At 41.5% G+C, this 24,329-nt stretch overlaps 1 protein-coding gene across 1 annotated transcript in view; it reads right to left on the reverse strand.

The window, feature by feature from the left end:
• Nucleotides 1–3,184: 3,184 nt before the first annotated feature.
• ARFGEF3 (ARFGEF family member 3) overlaps nt 3,185–24,329 on the reverse strand; it is a gene marked incomplete at its 5' end in the record, with an annotated part of 132,306 nt that continues 111,161 nt past the window's right edge. The window contains 10 exons of the mRNA XM_084227681.1: nt 3,185–3,535; nt 4,962–6,183; nt 10,206–10,327; nt 12,122–12,253; nt 12,496–12,598; nt 13,131–13,245; nt 14,502–14,678; nt 16,199–16,327; nt 19,359–19,503; nt 21,354–21,457. Coding sequence (XP_084083807.1) covers nt 3,344–3,535; nt 4,962–6,183; nt 10,206–10,327; nt 12,122–12,253; nt 12,496–12,598; nt 13,131–13,245; nt 14,502–14,678; nt 16,199–16,327; nt 19,359–19,503; nt 21,354–21,457 — 2,441 coding nt within the window. The 3' untranslated portion in view covers nt 3,185–3,343. The remainder of the gene's footprint in view (nt 3,536–4,961; nt 6,184–10,205; nt 10,328–12,121; nt 12,254–12,495; nt 12,599–13,130; nt 13,246–14,501; nt 14,679–16,198; nt 16,328–19,358; nt 19,504–21,353; nt 21,458–24,329) is intronic.

Here is a 24,329-nt window from a genome sequence, read left to right on the forward strand (position 1 = left end):
TATAACATAGGTAAAGGTTCACAGTCACTGGCACCTCCACAAATGTCACCTCCTTTCTGCTGTCTGTTATGAGCTACAAAGGCCTTCCTCCTTTAGTTTGATGGTACTGACACAAAAGTGCTCTTCCTTTGTGAGAAAGAGAACTTTTCCTGTATATTGTGGTGTATTTGGGGAAGTCAAGTCAATATATATCTATTATATAAGTGTATTACTTTCCTACAGTTAAGGCTATTTGACTTTTTTTTTTAACTGACTGTAGAAGTTTTCTTAAAACAAGAACAAAATATATAGTGATAGTGTGGCAGGAAGTTCCAATTTAGTGGTACTTTTGGAGTTACGGAATGATGGTGAGCTGTGACAAACATGCATGAAAGGGGCAGAGGTCTTTACCCACTGACAATTCAAACACTTCCTTACTTCTACCTTTTTATCTCCCTCTGGAAATGGAAAAACCGTCTTTGGAGACCAGATCAGACTAGTGAAGAACATTAAAAAAAAAATCTGAGCTACTGTGTATGTCATTATCTGTCTTTATCGTCATTTAGATAGTGTCAGAGTGGCCTAGCTTTGTGATTGTGGAGAAGGCTGGAAAAGTTACAGGGAGAGAAGACAAGATGGTAAAAAGGTAGCCACGCATATTTAAAAGCTGGTCAGGAGAAGCCAGAGCTAGGAGAGTGCCTGTGGGAATTCAAACAGCCTCCATCCAGCCTCTGCCCCCTAGTGGTGGGAGCAGTCTGATGTGTGTGTACTTGGCTGGGCCATTCAGTCAGCAATTCCTCTGAGTTGTCCAGGTGCTGCTTTCATGGTGCACACTTCACCAGAACAGGAGAAAGCAAATCTTTCAGCCTTAGTGTGTAGCATACACTTGGCAGTACAGGCAACTAAAAGCAATGTGCAATGTTGTGTTTATCTCACGTCTATAAATACATGGTAATAGCTGTTCCAAACTGCAAAGGTGGTCTCGACCTTGATCTGACTGTTGCCATATGAGTGTGGAGAGAAAAATACCTGCCACTGTTCAAGACAATGAAGGAAGTTGGGGGCGGGGGGGGGGAGAGAGGCAAAGCCAGGTACCAGGAAGAGTGAGGGACTGGCCACCAAGTGTTCCTAATAATCTCCCCCGCTCCTCCTGACCTGAGTCCTATTTGTTGAGATTATTTGCATCAAGGAAAGTCTGTTTTGACAAATGCATATACTTCTTAGAGGTATTACTGGGACTTAGCTTATTTTCTGGTTGAAATCTGGCACGGATGTGGATTAGAGTACGCTGTGAAGGGAGGTCCAATGTTGACCTCCAGTGGGTCATAGAAAAGAGAATGGTAAAGGACCCAGCCCTCTCACAAAAATTGCAAGTACAGAGCTATGTGCCTTCACTTGACATTTTGTTCTCTGGACCCTTGCTAGGGCAGTGTTTAGACAGCTAACTTCTGGACATGACCTTCATAAAAGGCTGATCTCCCTTGAATTTTTGTACTTTATAATAAGTGGCCACATGTAAACAGTGTGTAGTGACTCTAATTTGATACTTCCCTTCACTGAAGCTGTACTCATGGGCTCACTAAAGAGCCCTGAACCTCAGATAAGTTACAAAGTTTAAAATTTCAAAGGACGGAATGCAGCTCATTGTTATCCCCAAAACTCAAATAGTTGAGCTGTTTCTAAACTTGAATTATTATTTAATATTGTTTAATGAGCTAAAATGGAAGGCAAGGAGAATGTTTTGAGGAACTGAAAGAGTGTCTTCTGGAGCCTGTGGTGGTGATTTCTTGATGGCATAGTGAAGAAGGTTCTTGTTTTTAGATTGCCTAGATAAATCACAACTCTGCCTTCCATGACAGCTTAGGAACAATTTTCACTCACTCTTGTGGATACTTACATAATTCTCAAGACACTGTTTACAAATACCAGCACTGAATAAAGCTGTCAGCTGTAAGTCCTTAATTCAATATTGAAGAGTTGATGCTTTATTTTTAAAAATGACATTTTGTTATAAATGCATTTTAGGGGCTAGGAAAATTATAATATATATCATAGCAACTAACTACTCTCTAAAATGTATGTGTGTGGGCTGAAGACTTTCAGTCATCATAAATAATATATTCTAAACTGCTTTTCTAGTCATTTTTAGGGAAAAAAATCCACTTAAAATAATAGATCACAGGCGTAGGGTAAATTCACCTGCCAGTGAGGAGAAATATTTTAAACTGTTAAAAATTCATTTCCTATGTTTTATTTTGTGCCTCCTCCTCCTCCTTTAGTCTTATTTTTTTTCTGAGACTAGAGCTTATATAGCTGACACCATAATTTAATGATGTTATAAAATATTTTAAGACTAAAATTGATTACACTGTAATACCTTTCCCATCCCTTTCGGCTTTCTCCCTACCCCACATCTTCTGCCTCTTCCCTGAGAAGACCGCTCACTAAATGGAGATCTGAGTTCCTTTCCTCCAAGGGTGCTGATATAAAATGAGCTGCATTTTAATGTTTGTTTTTTAAAAAGCCAAATACTATAGATAACTGTGGACCATAGAAATGTCTGTGCAACAAGGGACTAAGGCACCATTTTTTCTTTCCTTTTTGGCCTTGGGAGCAAAAGCAGAGACTAGCAGGTCAGCCCGAGTGGCTGCTCACACCCCGTAGCAGTATCTGGAACATTTACTAGGTACAGTATATCAAAGTCTGTCATGCCGCAGACTCCAAACCATGACAGGAAAGAATTTTCTTCCTTCAGAAGTAGGGAAATAGAGGCATAACAGTACCTTACATGAAGTTGGTGAATACCAACCAAAAAACTCAACAATTTAGGAATAATTTTGAAATGTGAAATTTTAGAGTAAGTCCTACCTTTCTTGATTATAACACCTAAGACTATATTTCTCTAACTTTTCTTGCCCACCAAACCCATAATTAAAATTTAAAGCTGCCTCCAATGACTAATATCTGGTACTAGATACGTGCATGCTTATGTATCAGCTGCATTTAACAGTAGATCTTTCTTCAGTAATTGTGTTAAAAATGACCATCAATGTGTTTTCAAAGGCGTGGTTCTTGAAAGTGACCCTAACACTGCAGGTAAAAGCACTGGGAATTAAACTTCAAGATTTAGAAATGTGGCAAGGAATGTGGACTCTTCTGAAATAATGTGCAAAACCAAAGTACCGTCTGTGTTATGTAGAGATAGCCTGGGTATCCAGGTCGGCGCCAATGCTGATGCGTTTGGGAACAGCTGACTGTCTGAGAACAGGTTTCAGTGGTGGTGAGAACGCTATTCGATGGATCGCCAGGTGACCGCTTGCTCTCACTGCTGTTTCCTTGTACTGCATTTTATCCCTGTGGGCTTCTACAAAATGATGTCATAGACACGGCCCACTCTGCCCAGCCATTCTCTCACAGCCTGGCGAACTCTGATGTCAGTCACATGACAGGTCAGTTGGCTGATGCACGGGAACACTGCCGGCTGCAGGGCCATGAAGGTCTGGTCAGGGAGGATCTGAATCTGATTGAGAACTGTTAGCACCATGTTGGTCCATGCCTAGGACAAAGGATTTAAGAGAATTATCTGTTTTCTCTGAATTCTCAGGTGTGATTAAGCCATGGTTATAATAAATAAGGAATCAGACTCCTAACATTAGAAAAACCTTTCCAGCTTTTACAAATAACAAAAATCACATCTATTCCTTAGATTTATGAAAACTCATAACAAGATGACCATATGCCATCTGAAAGTTAAGTCCCTACAGTGCTCAGAAAATTTGGAAAATCTACCTTAATTTACAATGACTTGAAAGTCACTGTTGAACAATAACTATACAGCTCAGTTTGGATACTTTTGCAAATCTAGCCCAAGATAATTCTGGGGATTCACAGAATCCCAGGGCCTAAGATCATTCTGCCCATTGACAGGTGTCTATAACGTAAAAAAACTAGATTTAAATGTAGAAAGACTTTCAGATGATTTTTAAAGGTTTCTCCAGATTACCTTTTTGATGTACTATTGAATTAGAAATATGGTAAATAAACTGATAGCTATCTAAAATAGAAACTTTAGGAGGTCAGGATGGGTCAGAAAAACATGAGTTAAACAATTCATTGCTATAAACCTATAAAATGTACTTTGCCATTTTATATAATTCTTGATAACTCAGAATCTCTTCCGTGTTCTCAAATGATCAACTGCAGGTTCTTTTTTTTGGGGGTGAGACCCTCGGGAGGCAGTGGGCTTGGCCCTCGCCAGAGGCCGGGGATCGAACTGGTGCTGCAGAGACTGTGGGCAGCTTCGCAGCCCAGCGCTCAGCCACCAGGGGAGGCCCCTTACTCTGCAATCTTTAGCTTAGTCCTATTTATCCAGGAACACCTGATTCTCAGGAACATCTGATTAACACATGAATACTAATCCCTGAAAGGAACAGGAGGAAATTGCTGCGTCTCATGGATCACGGACAGAGCAGTCCTCCCTCTAGACTCAGGGGAGCAGCGGGCGTGGCTGGAAAGGTCTTAGACTCAGGGGAGCAGCGGGCGTGGCTGGAAAGGTCTGCGCACCATGTAGGACCCTTGCCAGTGGTGCGGCCGGGGGGCCCCCATGTGGGACCCTTGCCTGTGTGCAAGGCCCGGGCCCGAATGAACGGCCGGGGCCCGGGATCGAACCGGCGCTGCAGAGGCTGTGGGCAGCTTCGCAGCCCAGCGCGCAACCACTGCGCCATCAGGGGAGGCCCCTTACTCTACAAGCTTTAGCTTAGTCTTATTTATCCAGGGACACCTGATTCTCAGGGACATCTGATTAACTCATGAATACAATCCCTGAAAGGAACAGGAGGAAACTGCCGTGTCTCATGGATCATGGACAGAGCAATCCTCCCTCTAGACTCGGGCGGGCCTGCCTCGTGGGGTGACCTGGCAGCCTGGTCAGTCTGAGAGTGTGCCGGGGGGGGGGGGGTGTGTTCTCAGAGCCCAGCACCCACCTGGATCTGTGCTTCAGCATCTCTCACGGAGACGCTCAGGGAGCTCCCGGTGGAGCCCGAGCGAGGCCTCTTCTCCTGCCGCAGCAGCTCGGGGCCGGCGCTGAAGGAGTGCCGCATCTGCCCCTGGTCCATCAGGTGCTGGGGACGCTGCAGCAGTGGGGAGTCTTGGCCCCGGGGGCCCAGCGGCTCACCCTTCTTCTCCACTTTGACCTCTTTGGGGAACGCGGGCAGGTTGTGCTGCTGCTTCCTCTTCTTGTATTCCGTCATCAGCTTCGAAATGGTCTTGTCCGCTGCCATGGTGTAGATCTTGTTACCCGCGTTCTCCCACCACTCCTTCTTGCGGATGGGATCCTTCTTCTCCACCTTGGGGCTGGGGGGCAGCAGCAGCATTTCTCCGCCCCCCACCCTCAGGCTCAGAGACTCGCCCAGGTGGTCCCGTGCCTGGCTTCGGTCATCCTCAGAGGGGGTGTCTTTGCCCGAGAACCCGCCAGTGGACGGGGTGGATGACTCCGACTGGAAGGAGGGAAGGATGAAGAAGGGGTCGCTCTTGAAGATGGGCGCTTCCTCCATGCTGCTTTCCAAGTCCAGGTGCATCTGGATGTAGTTATTGCAGAGCTCCATGCATAGTTTGTGGAGCCTCTTGACCAGCCACACCCAGTCTGCATTGCTGATGGGCTGGACACTCAGAGAGGGCATGCGAGCCCTCCACTGCCTCTTCTCCTTGCCTCGAGGGGGACTCACCTGGGCAGTCTCCTCAAAAATGTCTTCGTCTTCTGACGAACACTGTTGCGACGAGTCTGTGCTTCTCTCATCATCTTCAAAGAGGACCTTCTTCACTTGCTCGGCAGTGATGGTTTCCTGATTGGTGAGGACAGCACAGACCAGAGCATGGAAATAAATGTTGAAACTCATGGCAGACTGGCGGTAGAGGTTGGCTGCACCCCCGATGCCAGATACTTTCTTCAGCAGGCACTTCAACCCGGGGCTGGTGTCAAACTCCCTGGCCGTCCTGTACGAGTCCAGCAGCAGGTCAAAGATGACCGCCAGGTTCTGCATGGAGATGTATCTGAGGAAGCCAGCCAGCTTTGTTTCTGGCACCTGGACGGTCTTCTCCTCTCCAGGAGAGGGGCCTTTGACAAATTCTTCTAACAAAATGTCATATAAGTTCTGGAGTAACACCTGATGAGATAGTAAGCTCACCACAATTTCTCTGAAAGAAACACTTGAGGTGAAAGCAAAGGGGTTGATTAGTAGCTTTCTGCCATCTATAAGTCAGGTGAGATTCAGACATTATACATTTCAGGATGATATATGCAAAATCACACACTAAGCTACTTGTAGGTTAATGTCTCCCTTAAAAGGAGGCAAACTTCTTGGGGGCATTATAGGGTAATAATTTTAATCATGATGAATGGAATTTCTGACACTTTTTAAATTCCAGGAGCTATTAAATTGGTAATAATTAACATGCTTTAGGAAATATATTTAACATGCTTTAGGAAATATATTAAGTTTTCTGAAACTGTTCTGACATTTTCTTTCAGAATTGAGTCATAATTCATATAACAATTTCTGCTGAATTCTAATCATTTTAGTTGACCCTTTTCTCTATCCCTTGGCCTGTTAAATAACCCAAAAATTTTAGCAATATTATTGAAGTAAAGTTTTCCAGGATTACATGTTAACGTGTTAGGGGTGTATATATATATATATATATATATATGAAGACTTCAGTGATTCCAACATGGGAGATAGAGCGGAGACAAATAGTGAACAATACTAATGCTCTTGGCATTACAAACTTACAGTCTGCACTGTTAATTTAACTCACAGCCTTTTAAAGCAAACCTAGGTAGTAGGCACAGCTTAGATAAGGCAGCCTGAGAAGTAAAAGCTCAAATATTTGGTGATTCAGGGCCTCTGATTTGGTTGGATTCTTGTACTAAGAAAACAACTTCAACTCAAGGTACTGCATTGACTGAGCATTTTAATTCACCACAGTGGTTTGGAGTTTATGGTTTCATGTGGTTTTCATTGCTCTTAGAATTTCACAAAAATAGCTTATGTGGCAAACTAATTCCCATTGCTAATGATTATAAAATTATGACCATGCTTACTAAATTGATTTCAGAGATGCAGCCATTGTTAATCTTGACAAAGGTTAAAAAGCAAAATATTAGCTATACCCTTAAAATATAACAGGAAAAATATTTTTTTTAATTTTAGCAGAAAAGAACAGAAGTCCTTGTCTACATTTAAATGCAGATCTTCTTTTGTGCAGTGTTGGAATGAGTAACAGAAGTTGTCAAATAGTAGCCTAACAAAGTGTGGAAGTATATATAACGAAGTTATTGTTTTAACCATTTTAAAAAGTACAATGGGAGGGCATAAAGTTGGGTAATTACTATTAATATATATTTCTAGACCATTTTCATCATTCCAATAGAAACAATTCAGTAATTCCCTATTCTCCCTACTCCTATTTAAGTAACTTCTGATAAATTACTTAAATATCAAGAAACCTCAATGTGCATTCTTCTGAAAAAGAGGGTTCTGAGAGCCACCAATGTGTTCTAGTGCTCCATGTCCACAACTACAGGGCATGAACTAGAGAAAGAAATCCTTTCACCATTTACTTAAATCTACTCTCTAGTCTCTCTCCCCCCTCGATCCCAAGTCCTCCAGGGCCTAGGAAAATATCTGGTAAAAGTGGCACTAAGTCTCCAGAGCAAACCGTAGAACACCAACAGAAGGGTTCTGAGTGCAGATGCCTGAGTAGATCACTGTCTGGAGGACAAGTTCTGCTCTAGAAGGGGCCCTGACCCTGTGTCCCACTGCCCCGGCCACCTGCATGAACAGGCACAACCCGAGGGTGTCTCATTGGCCTTCTAAAGGTAGCTTCTGTTACTTTTTCTGAGAAAGGAAAAGCCTTTTACTAGCAACCATTTAGAGAGAGGGCAGATCAAAGCAATATGTGAAGTATCTTAAGATATTCTGTTTGATGCTTTAAGATAGAAAACTGCTAACTGTGCATATAAAAAGGAACAGGGAATTCCCTTTAGGATCAAGCTAAAAATGATTCAGCGACTAGAGAAAAGAGGAGCAACATATACAGAAGGTATCAAAATTTCAGAAAAATACTAAACTGATAAAACTGCTTATAGATAAGCAACTTTTAAGAGTTGATGTGCAGAGAAGACCTGGAACAATTATTTTTGATTCATAATATCCAAGTGTTTCAAACTTTCTCTCAGCATACCCTTTAAGGAAGGGACTGTGAAGTGGTGAAACTAACTTCTTCCTTTCCTGCTTCTAAGGCAAAGGGAGTGCCAGCTTCCTCATTGGATAATAGAGAGTTAGCTGCATGTCAGCATCAGACAGATTTAACATTTAAAGCTCTGCTAAAGATTATGTGGATTGTGTAATGTCAATGCAATTTAAAAAAAAAGTCCAGATTTCTCGTCAATATTGCAATCTAGTTTTAACTTATATTTTTTTCCCACGGGTAATTTCAACATGGGGAGACCTATGAGAATCTACCTGACCTGTATATGAACAAACTTTACTCAGGTCGAACTCATTTTATATCAGATCCTATGCTGAATTAAGTGCCTGTAAGTCCAAGAATGCCAAATACACATTTGGCTGACAGCTCCTATTAAAGAATGTTGGTGAGTGTTTTTTGGCTCAGGAGTTTCTAATTGTTTATGAAATACATTTTAAGCCAATAATGTAGTAATATTTGATTTTCCTGTCAAAGGGAACTAGAAATATAAAGGAAAGTTTAATTGAAATTTTGAAATAGATCAATGCATTATCTTCAGTACATAAAAAATATGAAGATGACTAACACTTAAAAACCAGGCCTTGTGGTAGAGAGTAATGGGGAGGAATACTTGGGAGGCTGAGAAAGTTCTATATCTGACGTTGGGTTGGGAAGTTTTTTTTTTTTTTTTTTTTTAATAGAGGCATGTTTTTCTTTATTTGTTTGCTTGTTTGTTTTTGTTTTGTTTATACATGCACTGGGTACAGTCAGAGGCGCGGGAGGGTGAGAGAATTCACCAGAGCCAGAGCGGGGAGCAGAGCAGGCAGAAGGACCGAAGGACACTGCTGAGGGGAGCAGCGGGCGGCAGGAGAGGTCTGCGCGCCATGCGGGACCCTCCTCCGGTGGCCGGGGATCGAACCGGTGCCGCAGAGGCCGCGGGCAGCTTCGCAACCCAGCGCTCTACCGCTGCGCCACCGGGGAGGCCCGGGTTGGGAAGTTTTTTTACTTTATCATGCATCACAATTTTTGAACTCACATACTTAAGCAAAATTTTTAGGTACTTTTAAATCAAAGTGCTATATAAGCATTATTTCTAAATTCACATTATTTCTAAAAAGATTTTGATGCTCTATTTCAAATTTTCAATTAAATATTCCTTTATATTTCTAGTTCCCTTTGACAGGAAAATCAAATATTACTACAGTCTCTCTCAGTGGAGACAGCTAACCAATGCATCGCATATAGGACTCCAGTTCTCACTCCCATCAGTGTGCTAGAAGGTTCAAGATAGGAACTTTAGTCATTGCACCTCCAACTCGAGGGTAAGAGTATTCAGGATGGCTAATTGTATTTAAAAGGGGGCAAGTCTCTGGTGGGGCACAGCTCCTTCTGTCTCTTAATAGCTGTATTGCTCAGGAGAAGTTTGTTTCTCACATGGAAACAATGAATCATGCCTCAAATTATAGCTATTTTTTTAAAATTACATGTATGATGCTATAGATGGGGGAGTAGTGTCTACCCCTCCCAACGCCAAATTCGTATATTGAATCCTAACCTACATCACCTTGTAATTGACAACTTTTGGAGAAAAAGTCTTTAAAGAAATAATTAGGTGAAGTCATGAAGGTGGGTCTTACCCAGCGTAGCTGCTGTCCTTATAAGAACAGACAGGTGCAGGGGAAGGAACCAACTCTGCTGAGATCATGACCTCAGACTCTACTTTCAAGAATGGTGGGAAAGGATCTGTTGTCTACACCACTCAGTCTGTGGTACTTGGTTAGATGACAACTGTAGAAAACTCATACATGTGAAATGTGGGCAATCTGGCTAAGACACTAACAGTTCTTAATGAAAACCTTTGCTGAAAGACTCCACAAATGTTTTTAGTATTCTGGCCAAAGCTTGGAGGACAGTGAGCAGAACTGGGATTAAATACTTTCTATATTTAAGTTCCTTGCATGTTTGAATTTAGTGCTTACCTTTTCTTGGTGTGTCCGTTTGGCTTCTCATCAGGAGGAAGTTCGATAATGAGCTGACAGGACTGAGCGTGATCAAAATTGTTTGGAGTCTTTGGTGAACACTGGGTGTCCAACATAAACACCTGCACAGGTAAACAAAGGCACAGTTCAGACTTTTGCCCTCCTTGCCCAGACTCCACCAGGGATCAGCTAGAGGGCCCTTATGCTTTCCACTCAATTTCTTACCTGTAAAGCGATGCAGGTAGTGGTTTCTTACTTGGTATGTTTGTTGAGAGAATTAAGTGAATTAACATGTGCATTACACAGACAGGTCATTAGAATAAAAGAGTAAATAATAAATGTAAGCTGCTGAAACTAATACTAATAACACTACTACTTCTAACACATAATTCATTACTATTCAAATAGCAAGTACTGACATTTAATATTAATTAAGAGTAAATAAAGAAGGGCTATATTTGTAAAATGATCTGCTCTGATTCTGACATCTGTTTGGAATAGTATTCTATGCAACACAGCAATGAGAAATTGGGACTTTTCTTATCGTGATGACTGAGGTGGTCATGGGAGAAATGGCTAAGGAAACAGCAGCCACTTCCAGATCTCTGAACCAAATGCTTCCAAGTTCCCCTTCACCACTTCCCTTTGGAAGTAAAGTATTTTAAAGGAGTTCCTCCCCCCCAGATTGTGCAATAATCAGATTATTGAATAGTAGACTATTTTGAGTGAGTAAAGTTTTGAGAAATACTAAGTAGTAAAAGATCCATTAATGATCTTGGCTGTTCTTTTCCACCAATGAGGTACTTTAGGAGAGGATTCCACTGACATTCTCATACCCTTGCGATGAGGCAGGAAAGACCACTGCACGTGTCTGGAGAATCCTCATCAGCTAGGTAGAGACGAAGCTATCTTGGGAAGACCACCCTCCTGGCTTCTCTGTGAGGGTTCTTGGCTGGACTTGATGGCCACAGCCTCTGAGGACTTCAGGGAGACTGCACAGGGACGTCATTCTCTCCCTTCCTAACAGCAGAAGCACCATGTCCCAGGATGTCCTGACTGTGCTCGGCAGATATGAGAAGCTGAATGTGGAAGGTCTTTGCCCACTCTCTGCAGTGAGGAAACCTCCAAAAACCAACCTGGTCAGGAAATTTCTTGACTGACAATGTGCAGATGACTGCATTTACACTGACAGGACATCCTGGGTTACCAGTGTGCTGAGGGAACATTTTATTAAGCATGAAAGTATACCTTATGTTGAAGGGAAGCCTTTTGAATATAACCCCCAACTCACTATTTTTACAAGTGCAGCTCAAATAGCAAATATTTATTTTAAAAGTTGCATACTTTACACATGTGCAAATTATCTTCTGCATCTGTGTGTGCTGTTACTACATGATGGTGTTTAGCCAATGACTGTTGGAAATTTTTGTTTTTTTCTATGAACAGCATTGTTAGGAAGATATGTGAATTAGGGAACATTGCTTAAATGAACACCTGATAAAAGCACCCCCCACAGTAGGGTTTCTTGGGGGGTATAGCTGTAGCTTGTGCTAATGCCGTAAGGATATTTTACTGACACCAGCATTTAAAGCACCTGCTCTGTATGGAAGCATAAGGGAAAAATATCAGCTTTCTCACCTAATACAGGCACTTACAGACTGGCAGTAACAACAATTGAGCAAATATTTAGAATATAAGCAATCTGAGCAAGTCATGTTATGTATGTGGTGGAGAGAAGTATGACTGCTGATTGACGTAGGTTGAAGTCGTTCTGAGTAAAGATAGTAGCAGAAGCACTGCCAAGAGGTATGAGCCAGGAGGTGTAGGTCCCTTCCGCAAGGAATGAAACGGAGTGGGGTGAGACCTTCAGTAAGGACTCCTTGCAGTGTCTCAAGCTTTGAGAGCCCTGGCCTTACCTGCTGAGCCATGGCTCGGATGCGCCAGTATTCAGCCTCGGCACTCGGGGAAGAGGAAGGGGCTGCCACCCTCACCTGGCAGCCTTCCCCACTGAAGCTCTCAGTGCCACTGTGGAAGCAGCCCAGCAGATCCTAAGGGGAAACACAGCAGACCTTCAGTGGGTGCATCTGGGTTCATGGCTCCGGGACCTGCCTTGGATATGACCTGGTCACTGGTACCGAACCAGAAGCATCTTTCTCACCCAGGGCAAGATTTCAGGTAAGAGTGCCCGCGATGAGGAGGGCAGGATGCATGCCCCCAATTTGATGAAGCAGCAGGGTGCTGGGGAGGGGGGAGGTGGAACCTGCTCGAGTCCTCCCCTCCCAGTATTTACCTTCACTGGCTTAAGTGTGGCAGAGAAGGCATCCTGCAGTGCACAGCAGGCCAGCCTCCACATTTCTTCTGTGAACACGGGGCCTGCTGTCACCAGGACGTACCTGCCGAAAGAAACAAGGATGGAAGCATTAAAATAGGCCAATATTCACACATAGGCTTTCATGTCTACTACCCCTCTACAAATAAGACTACTTCTTGTCACTTACAATTCTTATCATCATGCATTTGTTCAATATGTTCTGTTTGCAAATTCCCCACCTATCCAAAGTTGACCTCCCCTGGGGGATCTAAGTGTCTCTACAGCAGCAATCCCTGCTCACCACCCTATGCCACGTCCTGTCCTTTCTGGACATTTATAGTTACTCCTTACTAGTATTTCCCTGGACTCTGTTATGGCCTTGAGAACAGAGACCTCGGTTTCTAGCATTCATGGCAGCAGACTACCTTGTATAATGCCTTACACAAGACACTGCTGACTGCAGACTGAAATGAACAGTTATCAAAAATGAAGTAGTCATTTTTACTTATAAAAGCATCTAAGAAGTAGGTTGCTACCACAAGTGGTTATTTAATTCCCTTGGATTTCATAACGGCATCTCTAGTTTTGAGGCGAGTCAGGCCCCATTTTCTCACCTAATACAGGAGCAGCCCACTCTGGAGATGGTTTCTGTGGGCTTGGCCACACAAGCCACCAGTAACTCGAAGAGGTCCTTCAGCATGGTGTTGATCATGCCTTCATACCTGATATCTACAGGAAGAAGTCAGATTTCACTTGACCTGATTATAAAGGAATGGGCTGAAGTGACATCTACTGTAAAAGCAAAACATTTGATGAAAAGATCTATACATGTCTGGGGAAAAGAAACTAAGGAAGGAGAAAAAGGCCATGACCAACACCCCTGCCTCATTAAAACATTTTTGAATTTTTACCTAATGTAAGTCTACCTGTTTCATCCATTTCTACATAGTTCATCTTGATATATAAGGATTACTTTTATGTTGATGGACAGTTTTCAAAATTTAAGTAGATACTTGTATCTACTTAAATAGAATAGAACATATATTCTAAAGCCTGAATATTAGCCCATAAAAATTTTAAATTCTTAGGGGTAGGGGTGGAATAAAACCTACTTTCCTTATTGCTGATAGCCAAACTGATAATTAAATGCTCTTGGAAAATCTTTCGAATCTTTTCAGTCTGGCTTCAGTCTATCCCTAAAGAGAAAAACTTCCAAAAATCACATTCTGTTTGTCCAATTCAAGGAAAATATCTATAAAACAATGACTGGATCTAGAATATCTATGTTAGGGTTACATTAATCACCAACCTGGGAAAGACCCTCTTCCTTCTTAATTACTGTTCACTTACCTTTGCTTTTTGGTTCTCCCTTGGAGTGAATGTTCTCATTAGTTTCTCCAATGAGGGAGCCCCTTCACCTCTTCCTTTATCCCTCCAGGGCTAGCAGCGATGTTCAGGTCTTCCCAGGGCAAAAATCATGAGCAAGATCTGTCGTTCCCATTGTTACTCCATTGGTATCACAGCTGACATACTGTCTACCAAACACTAACAAATCTTTCTAAAAGTGCCATAGACATTAGGTGCTTCTCTTCACTCCTAACTTAAGCACCTTCTTGCCCTTACCTCCTCTATGTAGCCAGTCCTGGTACGGCAGGACAATAAGCCTATGCCTCCTTCCTTCCCCAGACTATGGATATTCTCCTAAGTAGGTAACAGACATGTAAGGTATTGCTTCCCCACTCCTAATGCACAGACATCCTGTACCTTATTAGGTATTTTTAATTGCACTTCTATTGGGTACCAGTGATCTTTTTGACAATTTATTGTTAGAAGGTTGGTAGTGACCGTGTGATTGTAATAGTTCTCAGGACAAAAATTATGCACTGGTGTTCACATTAGGTATTTGCTAAGCCATTTTAGACATGCTGCCTATTAAGGAAATAAGAAAATACTCAGTCTGAGTTGCTCTGGCACGACAGATATACCTGAGTGGATAAAGCTTTGAATGTGCTCCACCACCAGCTCACAGGACAGGCCAATGGCATGCTTGAAGTTGGCAGAAGCCACATCCCAGTAAGAATGGTCTTTATGGCTACGACGGAGCCAAAGGGACATCACAGGAAGGAGAAGATGAACAACGGCATAGATGCCAAATCCTGGTCCTGAAAAACAAAGTCAGCATCATAAATGTGATGGCAGCATCTCCCCTCTGACAAAAGGGACACTCCATCTTGTTTGAAGGAGTCTCTATTCTCTCTCAAAGGTACAAGGACAAATATTCACTGCTGATTGGGGAACATCTGGTCTTCAGTGGCATTTTTCTTATTTCTGCATCTTAGTTATATAAGTAATACATAAATATATTTGTAAAAATTCAAATACTGATAAAGTATCACTTGGTCAACTCTTTAGTCTCCAGATGTAAAATTACAGATAGATATAGAAAACAGAAGTTTTTTATTGCTTTCATGTAAATCAGGTAATGTAATCTTTAGTCTGCCATAGTGATTTTTTTTGCCATTTAACAAAGTGTTAGAGACCATTCTGTGTCAGCAATTTAGACCCTCCGTTTATTGCTATGTATTATTATTCTACTGAATTTCTATGTAGCAGTTTACTTATCCATTCCTATACTGATGGATTTAAAAAACCCTGATCATTACAAAAAAGAGTGTCTTGTTTTTATAAACATAGAAAACACATGACAATAAAAAAAGGAAGAAAACTTACCCAGAAAGATAAACCTGTTTTTATGGATTTACTTCTAGTACTTCTTGAATGTATTCGTATTTATAAATGCATACAATTTCATAAAGTTAAGATTGTACTCTATAGGCTTTAACATAATACCTTGTAAACAATTATTCATGTTGTTAAATAGTATTCACAAATATTCATTTTAATTCCTGCAGAATATTTACATGTTTTTACCAGAATGTAATTAGCCCATTTAGATGTTCAAAATACTTTTGGTACATGTTTCTGCAAACATTATATAACTTGTCTTCATTAATATTAATTCTTTTGATGATAGATTTCTAGGAGAATATTAAGTTAAATGTTCTTCACATAGTAGTAATGTAAAAACAGAAAGTAGTACTGACCAATAAATAATGGCATATAGTTAATTCTAAAAATTAATTTTAGATGGAAGGCTTTCCACTCTGAATATGGGAGTACCTATGATTTTTTTTTTTAATTGCAATGGCTTTGAAAGCAGTATCGAGTCTTCATTGGTTTGTGTTGAATAAAAATCTCCTCTTGCTACATTTCATTTGTGGTTTTGATTCTGATTAATTCAGTTCCAAAGGACCATTCTTTTCCTGTACTATCAAAGTATTAGGTGATCACAAAATATCTTTTACAATCAAGATGTTGCTGTCTTTGTCAGTGGTAGATTCGTTGAGCCCTACTGTCTGCACTGGGGCCAAGAGTATGTGAAATCCAGTCAGAGAGGGAAGATGGAATCATGTAAATAACAAAACAAACTGGCTGATGGAGACCCTGAAGCCATAACCATGGTGAAGTTATTGTGAGGCTCCAACACACCCAACTAAGCATCCATTATGCATGAAGCTTTGTGCTAAGGTTAGGGTTACAGCAGTGAAACAGGTAGACACAGATATACTTTTCTGAAAACAGTTATAACAACTCCCTCAAAGATAGGCATAGAAATATTTACCTGGTGTTTTAGTTACATCTCTCAATAGCTCAAACAGTAAGTCCAAGGTCGGTGGTTGGTGCTGACGTGGACAGTTGGACACAGCAGCTGTCAGCTGTTCCAGCAGGATGATCCAGACTTCTATCAGACCTGGAAACCACACAGTCCTGCTAAACATCATACAGGCTTACTGCAAGAACTCAACATTGTGGGTAAAACAGTCCTATAAAGTGACTATATGAATGACTATAGACTATAAAGTGCTATATGAATGCGAACCAACACCCTGTAAAGTAGCCCTCTAAGAGCTTACAGACAGTCAGCTTATGATTTATATGTTCTGACAAAGTTAAAAGAGAAAAAATAATGCCCAAAGTTTTTCCTTATGCCTCTTTAAATACATATGTAAATTATATTATGTGAAATGACTGTCAGATTTCTTGGGAGTTGATAGTAAAATAGTATCCTTTTAGTTCCATGTCTTATTCTTTAACAAAATTGTTTATCTACATGCATAAAAACTGTCATTTTAAACAATTTTATGTCCAGAATTTAGTGGTATTAATTTCAGGCAGTGCTGTACAACCCTATGTATCTCTTTCCAAAACTTTCATCAGCTCAGAGAAACTATTAAGCAATAACAATATTCTCCTTTTAATCCAGCCCTGGGTATAAAAGTAGAAGCATAATTATGATGAAGTCCAAGTTATCTAATTTTTACTTTTGCTTCTAAGTTATAATCTATTTGCTTTTTACAATCTAAAAATTACTTTTCATTTTCATGTCCATGGTACAGTTTGCAATTCTGACACACTCTCAATTTGGTATATGTACAAATTGCTCATAGGTGGGAAAATATCACTCACAGCATTAACAGGCTTATTTGCCCTGAGCATTATATACATCTCTCTTCTTTCTTCTTTTCTGAGTTTAAGTTTCAAAAGAGGATAATAACTTCTAGTGCACATTAAGGGGAAAAAACACAAGATTCTTTTCACATGGTCCAAACAATTCTTGCTTTGTCATTTACATAAGCACTGTATGTGTCAACATACCTGCTTATCACTGTCCTCTGAAGTATGTGAAGTGAGAGGTAGAAAGAGAACTCAGTTTCTCTAACTCCATATACAAAAAGACTTAGAATGTGAAAAAAGCCCAGCCTACATTTGAATTTCAGGACTTCTAATATTTCTGCACAAGATAGATATCAGAAATTGGCAGTTAAATAGTTCTATAAAAAATGTTCTGTAGTTTTTAACAACCCCATAAATAGGAGACAAAATCATTAAGCTCATGGACAATAAATATCACAAAACCAGGCAACAAGAAATTCTTAAGACCCTCACAAAATCAGCGGGTATGACCAGCTAACTTATAGGAAATGCAGATGACAGAAAAACACATTCCACACCACTCAAGCCAGGGCAGTCAATCAAATCTAGATGGAAAACTTCACAGGACAAAGGACTTCAGTTTTTCAACAAATAAACTACAAGGCAGTTAAAGAGAGAGGAGAATCTGTATATTGAAAAGGAACTTATAAGACTTATCAGCCAAACACATAATGTGAGTATTATGTGAATCCTGAAGGAGTGGAAGAAAATTGGAAATTGTAACACTGACTGGGTATTTAGGTTACTAAGAAATTATTAATTTTTTTGGTGTGATAACATTATACTTATGTTTGTTATCTTCAGAGAACACAGTGAAACAAAGGAAACCTGCAATGTCTGGGATTTTCTTTAAAATAATATGAAATGGATGAAGTGGCTGGGGAGTGAGCCAATGTACTTGCATGTATATACAGCTGAGATGGGCTATAAGTCAGTAACAGTTGAAGCTGGGTGATGAGTAGAAGAAGGTCCACCATACCATTTGGTGTAGTTTGACGTGTGTTTGAAATGGGTTGGGGGGAGTAATTTTTGGCCTTTGGAAGCCGCAGGAATAATATCTAAGAATATATTAATGTGAATGCTAACTTACAGATTTTACTTTTATTCTTTCCTCTGATCTAGTTTTGCTTCATACATAATTATAACTTGAAAATCCGTAGTGAATTTATAATGTGGGAAATTTTAGGTAGGTGCTTGGCTGAACTTTTTTCATTAGAAGATGGGCTGCCTAGAAAAAAATGGGTTAATGATTTACACAGATGACAGGGGATGTTCACTGTAACACACACAACCTGTCTGCAATTGTTTTAAAGCCTGTATTATAGATAACAGCTTCTGGCTCAAAGGTTTAAGATGCTAAGTAAAAGTTATTCATACTGAAACATATAGCCAGTATATAATAGTTATAATGTTCTCCTCTACTTTAGATATTTTTTCCTAGAGTTATTGTTCTATATAGTTTCCTCAAAATTTGTCTGAACTAGTGAAATTTTACTATTTTTAATCCCTAAGGAAAACTATAAATCATCTAGCCCCCATGAATGAATCTGTAATGGAATAAAAGAAACAAAAAAAAATAAACAGCCAAGAGAACCAAAAAAGTCTTTTTTTGCACTGATTTGAAACCTATGTGCAGATATCAGAACTCTTTAAGAATATCATTGCCAATTCCAGATTTAGGAATAGCACAGGGTCATCTGAGACAGAAGACAACAGGCATGAGTACAAGATAACCCATCTAGAAATTATCCAAAGTTACTAGATTGAACTCCAATTCATAGGAAATTGCATGGAAACTAATTTGAAACACATTCTTTAAGATCATTCTTGTAATGAGTTTTCAGTTACACCAGTCACAAATAGAGCCTCTCTTCAGTAATGACTTAATTTCCCCAATCTCTAACCAAATAGTCCTGCAGGAAGTAATTACATGATTGTGTTTTCTAGAAGGCAATAAAGACAATTACCAGCCACCTTAAGTACCCGAGCACCAAGGCAACCACATTCCAATTTGCTAACTTCAGGAGAATTTAGTCAGAAACTCTACCTAGTGGGACATGCAGAGCAGCTCTGATTTTACAAGGAGTCATCAATCTACAAAGGATGGGCTTGGAGGTATCCTATGTAAAATGGTGTTTTTGGAGAGTCCATGGAAACTTTAAGTAGACTTGTTTTGTTAGAATTACAAACAATATCAACATAACTGGACAACCATTCTCAGGATCTATAACAAGCTGCTTAACTCATGCCTTAAACTTCATCGATATGAACACAATTAATGAACTTACCTGTGTCATCATCAAAGTCAGACAGAACTGACTCAATTCCATCTTCACTGCTGGCCGACTGCTCCTGAAGTCTTCGAGGCAAGCTAGCCAGTCTCCCACTAAGGAATATTGGCTTCAAGGGCATTTTGTAGATTTTAGCCAATAACTGGAAAAAAAAAAGTCAAATAGCAATTATAATTGGAAAAAGCTGCATTTTGGGGGTAAAAGAACAATAAAATTACACAGCAGTAGCAGGAGAATGAGAGAAAATCAGAGTAGTTCCCAGCATATGAAAAGTTAAAATTGAGTTGTGATTTGGATTCAAAAGGTTGCTCACAAGAGCATTTATCCCACAAAGCAGACAGAACAGTAGTCAATGGCAACAAAAAGGAAAATGACTGTAGATACTTTCCCAGCATCTCAATTACATAGGAGTTTTAGAGATTTTTATAAACCTACCAAGGAAACCACAAAACATGCCAAGAATTTCTGCCTATGGAAGAAAGCAGTCTATGGGGATCACTGAGAAGAAAGTCTATAGGTAAGTGGGAAACCAGACTGATTCCCTCTCCCTGACTCCACCCCAGGGACAGTGCCCCAGAGCAAGCAGAAGCAGAGGAATCTGGGAAGGTGGGAGAGAAAAGGCATGAGAGGTGGAGAGAAAAGGCTGCCCTGGGCCCTTTCCTCCTTTCTCAGTACTAGTACTTGGGACCCCGCAGACCCCTGGTACTGGGACAAACTCCCAAGGATCCTTATAGCTTCATGAATTGGAATTGTGCCTGCTGTGCCCACACTGTTCTAGAAACCAGGAACGCAGCTGTGAGACTGACAAAATTCCTATGAGCTTGACAGACAATAATTCTGTCACAGATAATACAGTTTCTCATATAAATGCTGTAGGAAGAATTAATGATACCACAGTGCTGAGGGGGTATGAGGGGAATGGTGGCAGAGAGTTGACATTCAGGCCCAGGTCTAAGGAGGTGATGTTTTAGATGAGAGCTGGAGGATAAGGAGTGTCAAACAGATCTGATCGGAGAAAATTCCAGGCAGAGGCCATGAGTGGTGATGTGTGGGGTATATGGAGGGCCCGAAAACCGGTGTGGTTGGGATACAGGGAGTGAAGGCAGGGTCTCAGGTGGAAACGGAGCCAGGGGTCACGACATGTAGAGTGTGTGAAGGCAGCTGGAAGAAGAGGTCAGGCTGTCCTGAAGAGGCCTGGGGACATAACTGGAGAGGGCAGGGAAAGTGCTGACACAGGGTATGGCTAAAGCCTAGAAGAGCAAGGGCTTTAGGAGGAAGTGCTGTCTGGCTCTGCTGGCATGTCACATAGATAAGGACAATTCTTGGATTTCGTACAACCAAGGTCACAGTTCACTTTGATAACATTGCTTTACTTTTCTACGTTTGTTCCCCTGCCTTGTACCTTTTGGTACCATCAGAGATTTCCTGTGACCTCAAAATCCCTTCTCCTACTTCCCAACACAAATAGAGATCACTGCAGTTCCTGCATCTTTGTATAGAGGAGATGTTTCAGAAGTGTCATGGTCCTATTGTGTGTTCTAGCACATTTTCATTACTTTTTCCTCTCCTTCATGGGAGGGGTAGGAACCAAAGTTTCTACTCTAAATCTAAACCCCAACCTCTTCAGGGACAGCAGAAGGAATTTCTCTTGGGCTTCATTTTTTTTTTTTTTAAAGATTTATTTATTTATTTATACAAGCACTGGGTACAGTCAGAAGCGCGGGAGGGTGAGAGAATTCACCAGAGCCAGAGCGGGGAGCAGAGCAGGCAGAAGGACCGAAGTACACTGCTGAGGGGAGCAGCGGGCGGCAGGAGAGGTCTGCGCGTCATGTGGGACCCTCACCCGGTGAGGGGATCGAACCGGCCCTGCGGAGGCTGCGAGCAGCTTCGCCACCCAGTGCTCAACCACTGCGCCACCGGGGAGGCCCACTTTGTAAGTATCTTCTGAGCCTAGTCTCAGAGCCCGGAGGTCACACAGTGAGCTTCCCGTACCTGAGAGCAGCGCCTGAGGTAATCCAGGGCGGGGAGGCAAAGGTCTGGGGATGTGGCTCCAGGTCCCTGGACACAGTCTCCAATCTCTTTACAGTCCACTTCCCCTAGAAGCAGCACAGGGAGACAGAGACAGACAAAATCACCCCAGTTTCCCACCTTACAACAGAGAGACCTATTTATTCACTCAGCATTAATTCACCAAATGTCTAGTAAAAAAGAGGAAATTTGTCCAGTTGCACAACCCTGAGGAAAATCCTTTTCATCATCATTTTCCTCCTCCTCTCCCACCCCACACCTGGATGAGTTAAGTACAGTGGGGACCACACTGTACATCCTGTTATGTTGGGATTGGTCTTTTTTGTAATTCCTCTTTCTCTAAGAAACAATGACCACTTTTTCCATATTCTACCACAATCCTTTTTGTGGTGGGATGCTGTTCCTTTGTACCTGGGCACACTGGTAGTCACCTGTCCTGGCCCCTGCTGTTGAGGTTGTGACCTTGGAAGCTTCGATGATCCAGGATGATCCCGAGACAAGGGTGCACTGGGCTGAAGCATAGGCCTCCCTCTATCTGGAAAAGGACCTCATCTGCAGCCAGTACTCAGCACTAAATGAAGACCCTGGGGAGACTCTATAAACAACTGAGGTTTGGGGATGGAGATCACTAAATTAAAATGATTTCTATCTTTTTGTCCTTACCTAGAGATGTAACAGAGATCATACTTCTCTAGAGACTTAACAGTAGAAGGTATCTATAGGTAAATATTAGTTGAGAATTATCATTTTTCTTCTCCATGTAATGAACCTATTTCTATACTTTTAATAATATCATTCCACAGTACTGTAGTTGTTTCTAGCTGTCTATAGTTGTAGCAACTAGTACCCTGGAGCTTGGAGAGAGTAGAAAGGGTGGAATATTAGTAGACAGGGTGAATGGTATGTGGGCATTAGGACTCCTAGGCTGTAAGGCCTTAGAGAGGAGGAGCCGAGCTGATGGTTCCCCAAGGACAGATGTTACCAGAAATTAGGATACACAGAAGGAGAGTAGGGTAGTGTGGGTAAAGAGATGTAATTACTAGCATTAGTTAAAATTTAGATGCAGAGAAGCATGCTCTCCTAAGAAAAAGACAAGAAACATTTCTTTAGTTTTAGGTCAGGGATAGGCAAATTTTGGGGGGTACAGGGTCAGACAGTAAATGATAGGCTTTGCAGGCCAAACTTCCTTTTTTGCAACTTTTCAACTCTGCCACTATGGCATGAACAAAGCCACAGATGCCCATGGCTGTGTTCTAATAAAACTTTATTTATAAAGCCTTTCAGTAGGTCAGATTTGACATGCAAGCCATAATTTACCACTCTCTTGTTTAGATGAATGTACCTAACAATATAAAAACACAGAAAAGGTCAAATTCATGTTGAAATAAACCAAGTTGGAATTAAAACTAAACGCAATTTTTTCAAGGAATTATTTATTTATACAAGAACTGGGGTACAGGCCAGAGGCGCAGGAGGGAGAGAGAATTCACCAGAGACAGAGTGGGGCGCAGAACAGGCAGACTGACTGAAACACAGTGCTGAGGGGAGCAGCAGGTAAGACAGGAGAGGGCTGTCATGCCACGTGGGTATCTCCCTGGCCAGCAAGGAATCGAACCGGTGCTGCAGAGGCTGCAGACAGCTTCACAGCACTGTGCTCAACTTGCTGTGCCACCAGGGAGGCCCTACATGCAATTTTTTTATCCTGTTGATTATAGTGAGTGTTCAAATTATTTGCTCCTGTTGTGGTGTTATACAGTAAAGTTTATGCAAATGGCGCCCCCTGGAGTCAGAGGTAGTGCGCAGCCACCAAGGCTACACTGCACACAAGCCACACACAAATAATCACGATTCACAGACAAAATAGAACCATTCTGTTTACACATCGCCATGTGCACACTGATGATTCTGCACCTTTTTTTCAGGGCCCAAATCCCTCCCTAAGATTAAAATCTCATGTTTCTTACATGCTGCTAGGTGTCTCTACCTGAGTACTCAAGGTGTCCAAATGCTTTGTCCTCTCTTCCACACTACCCTACTCTCCTTCTGTGTATCCTAATTTCTGGTAACATCTGTCCTTGGGGAACCATCAGCTCGGCTCCTCCTCTCTGAGGCCGTACAGCCTAGGAGTCCTAAGGCCCAGATACCATTTACCCTGTCTACTAATATTCACCCTGTCTACTAATATTCACCCTGTCTACTAATATTCCACCCTGTCTACTCTCTCCAAGCTCCAGCAGCACAGGTCTCTGCCTGCAGCCTTCTGGCTTACCTGGAGGGACATGTGCCTGCTGAGTCTGCTTTATAATAGGAGCTGTGATCGCACCACCTGCCCCACACATTCCACAGTCCCTGATATGGCATGAGAGGCCTTCACAGCTGGGCACCTCCTTTCTCTCCAGCCCATCACCCCCATCCCTTCTCTGTGGGTACTGCCAATGTGCTCTGTATTTTAGAAATATAAACCTCTATCTCACTCCACAAAGTCCAAACATTCCTTCCTTTTTGGGGCCTGCGTGACCCCCTAAACAAATACCCACTTCAGCTGCTTGTTCATGTTAACTTAAATGGCTTTTTTCCCTCTAGCCTGTATTAAAGTATTCATCTTACCGAGCTAATTACTGATTTATGTGTCTGGTTAGACAAGGCTGTGAGCCTCTCACAGAAGGAAGCATGTTTTATTTATCTCTGGAGCACCCCGCACACACAGGCCACCAGCCCACCGAACAGACATTCAAGAACCATTGAGCAAATAACACAATTCCAATAATAATGGTTTTTAAAAGAAATACAGGCATGTGAAATAATAAATAAAAATTATGTATTTATATAAATATGTCTATTCTCTGTCCTGGTTCCTGGCACAGTGCTCCTAAATTCCTTGCTATTTCCTCAGAGGTAAGAGCAGGCAGAGCATCTTTTGTCCTAAGATTTGGAGTCTGA

The sequence above is a fragment of the Talpa europaea genome (genome assembly GCF_964194135.1).
Source record: "Talpa europaea genome assembly, chromosome: 2".
Taxonomy (NCBI): domain Eukaryota; kingdom Metazoa; phylum Chordata; class Mammalia; order Eulipotyphla; family Talpidae; genus Talpa; species Talpa europaea.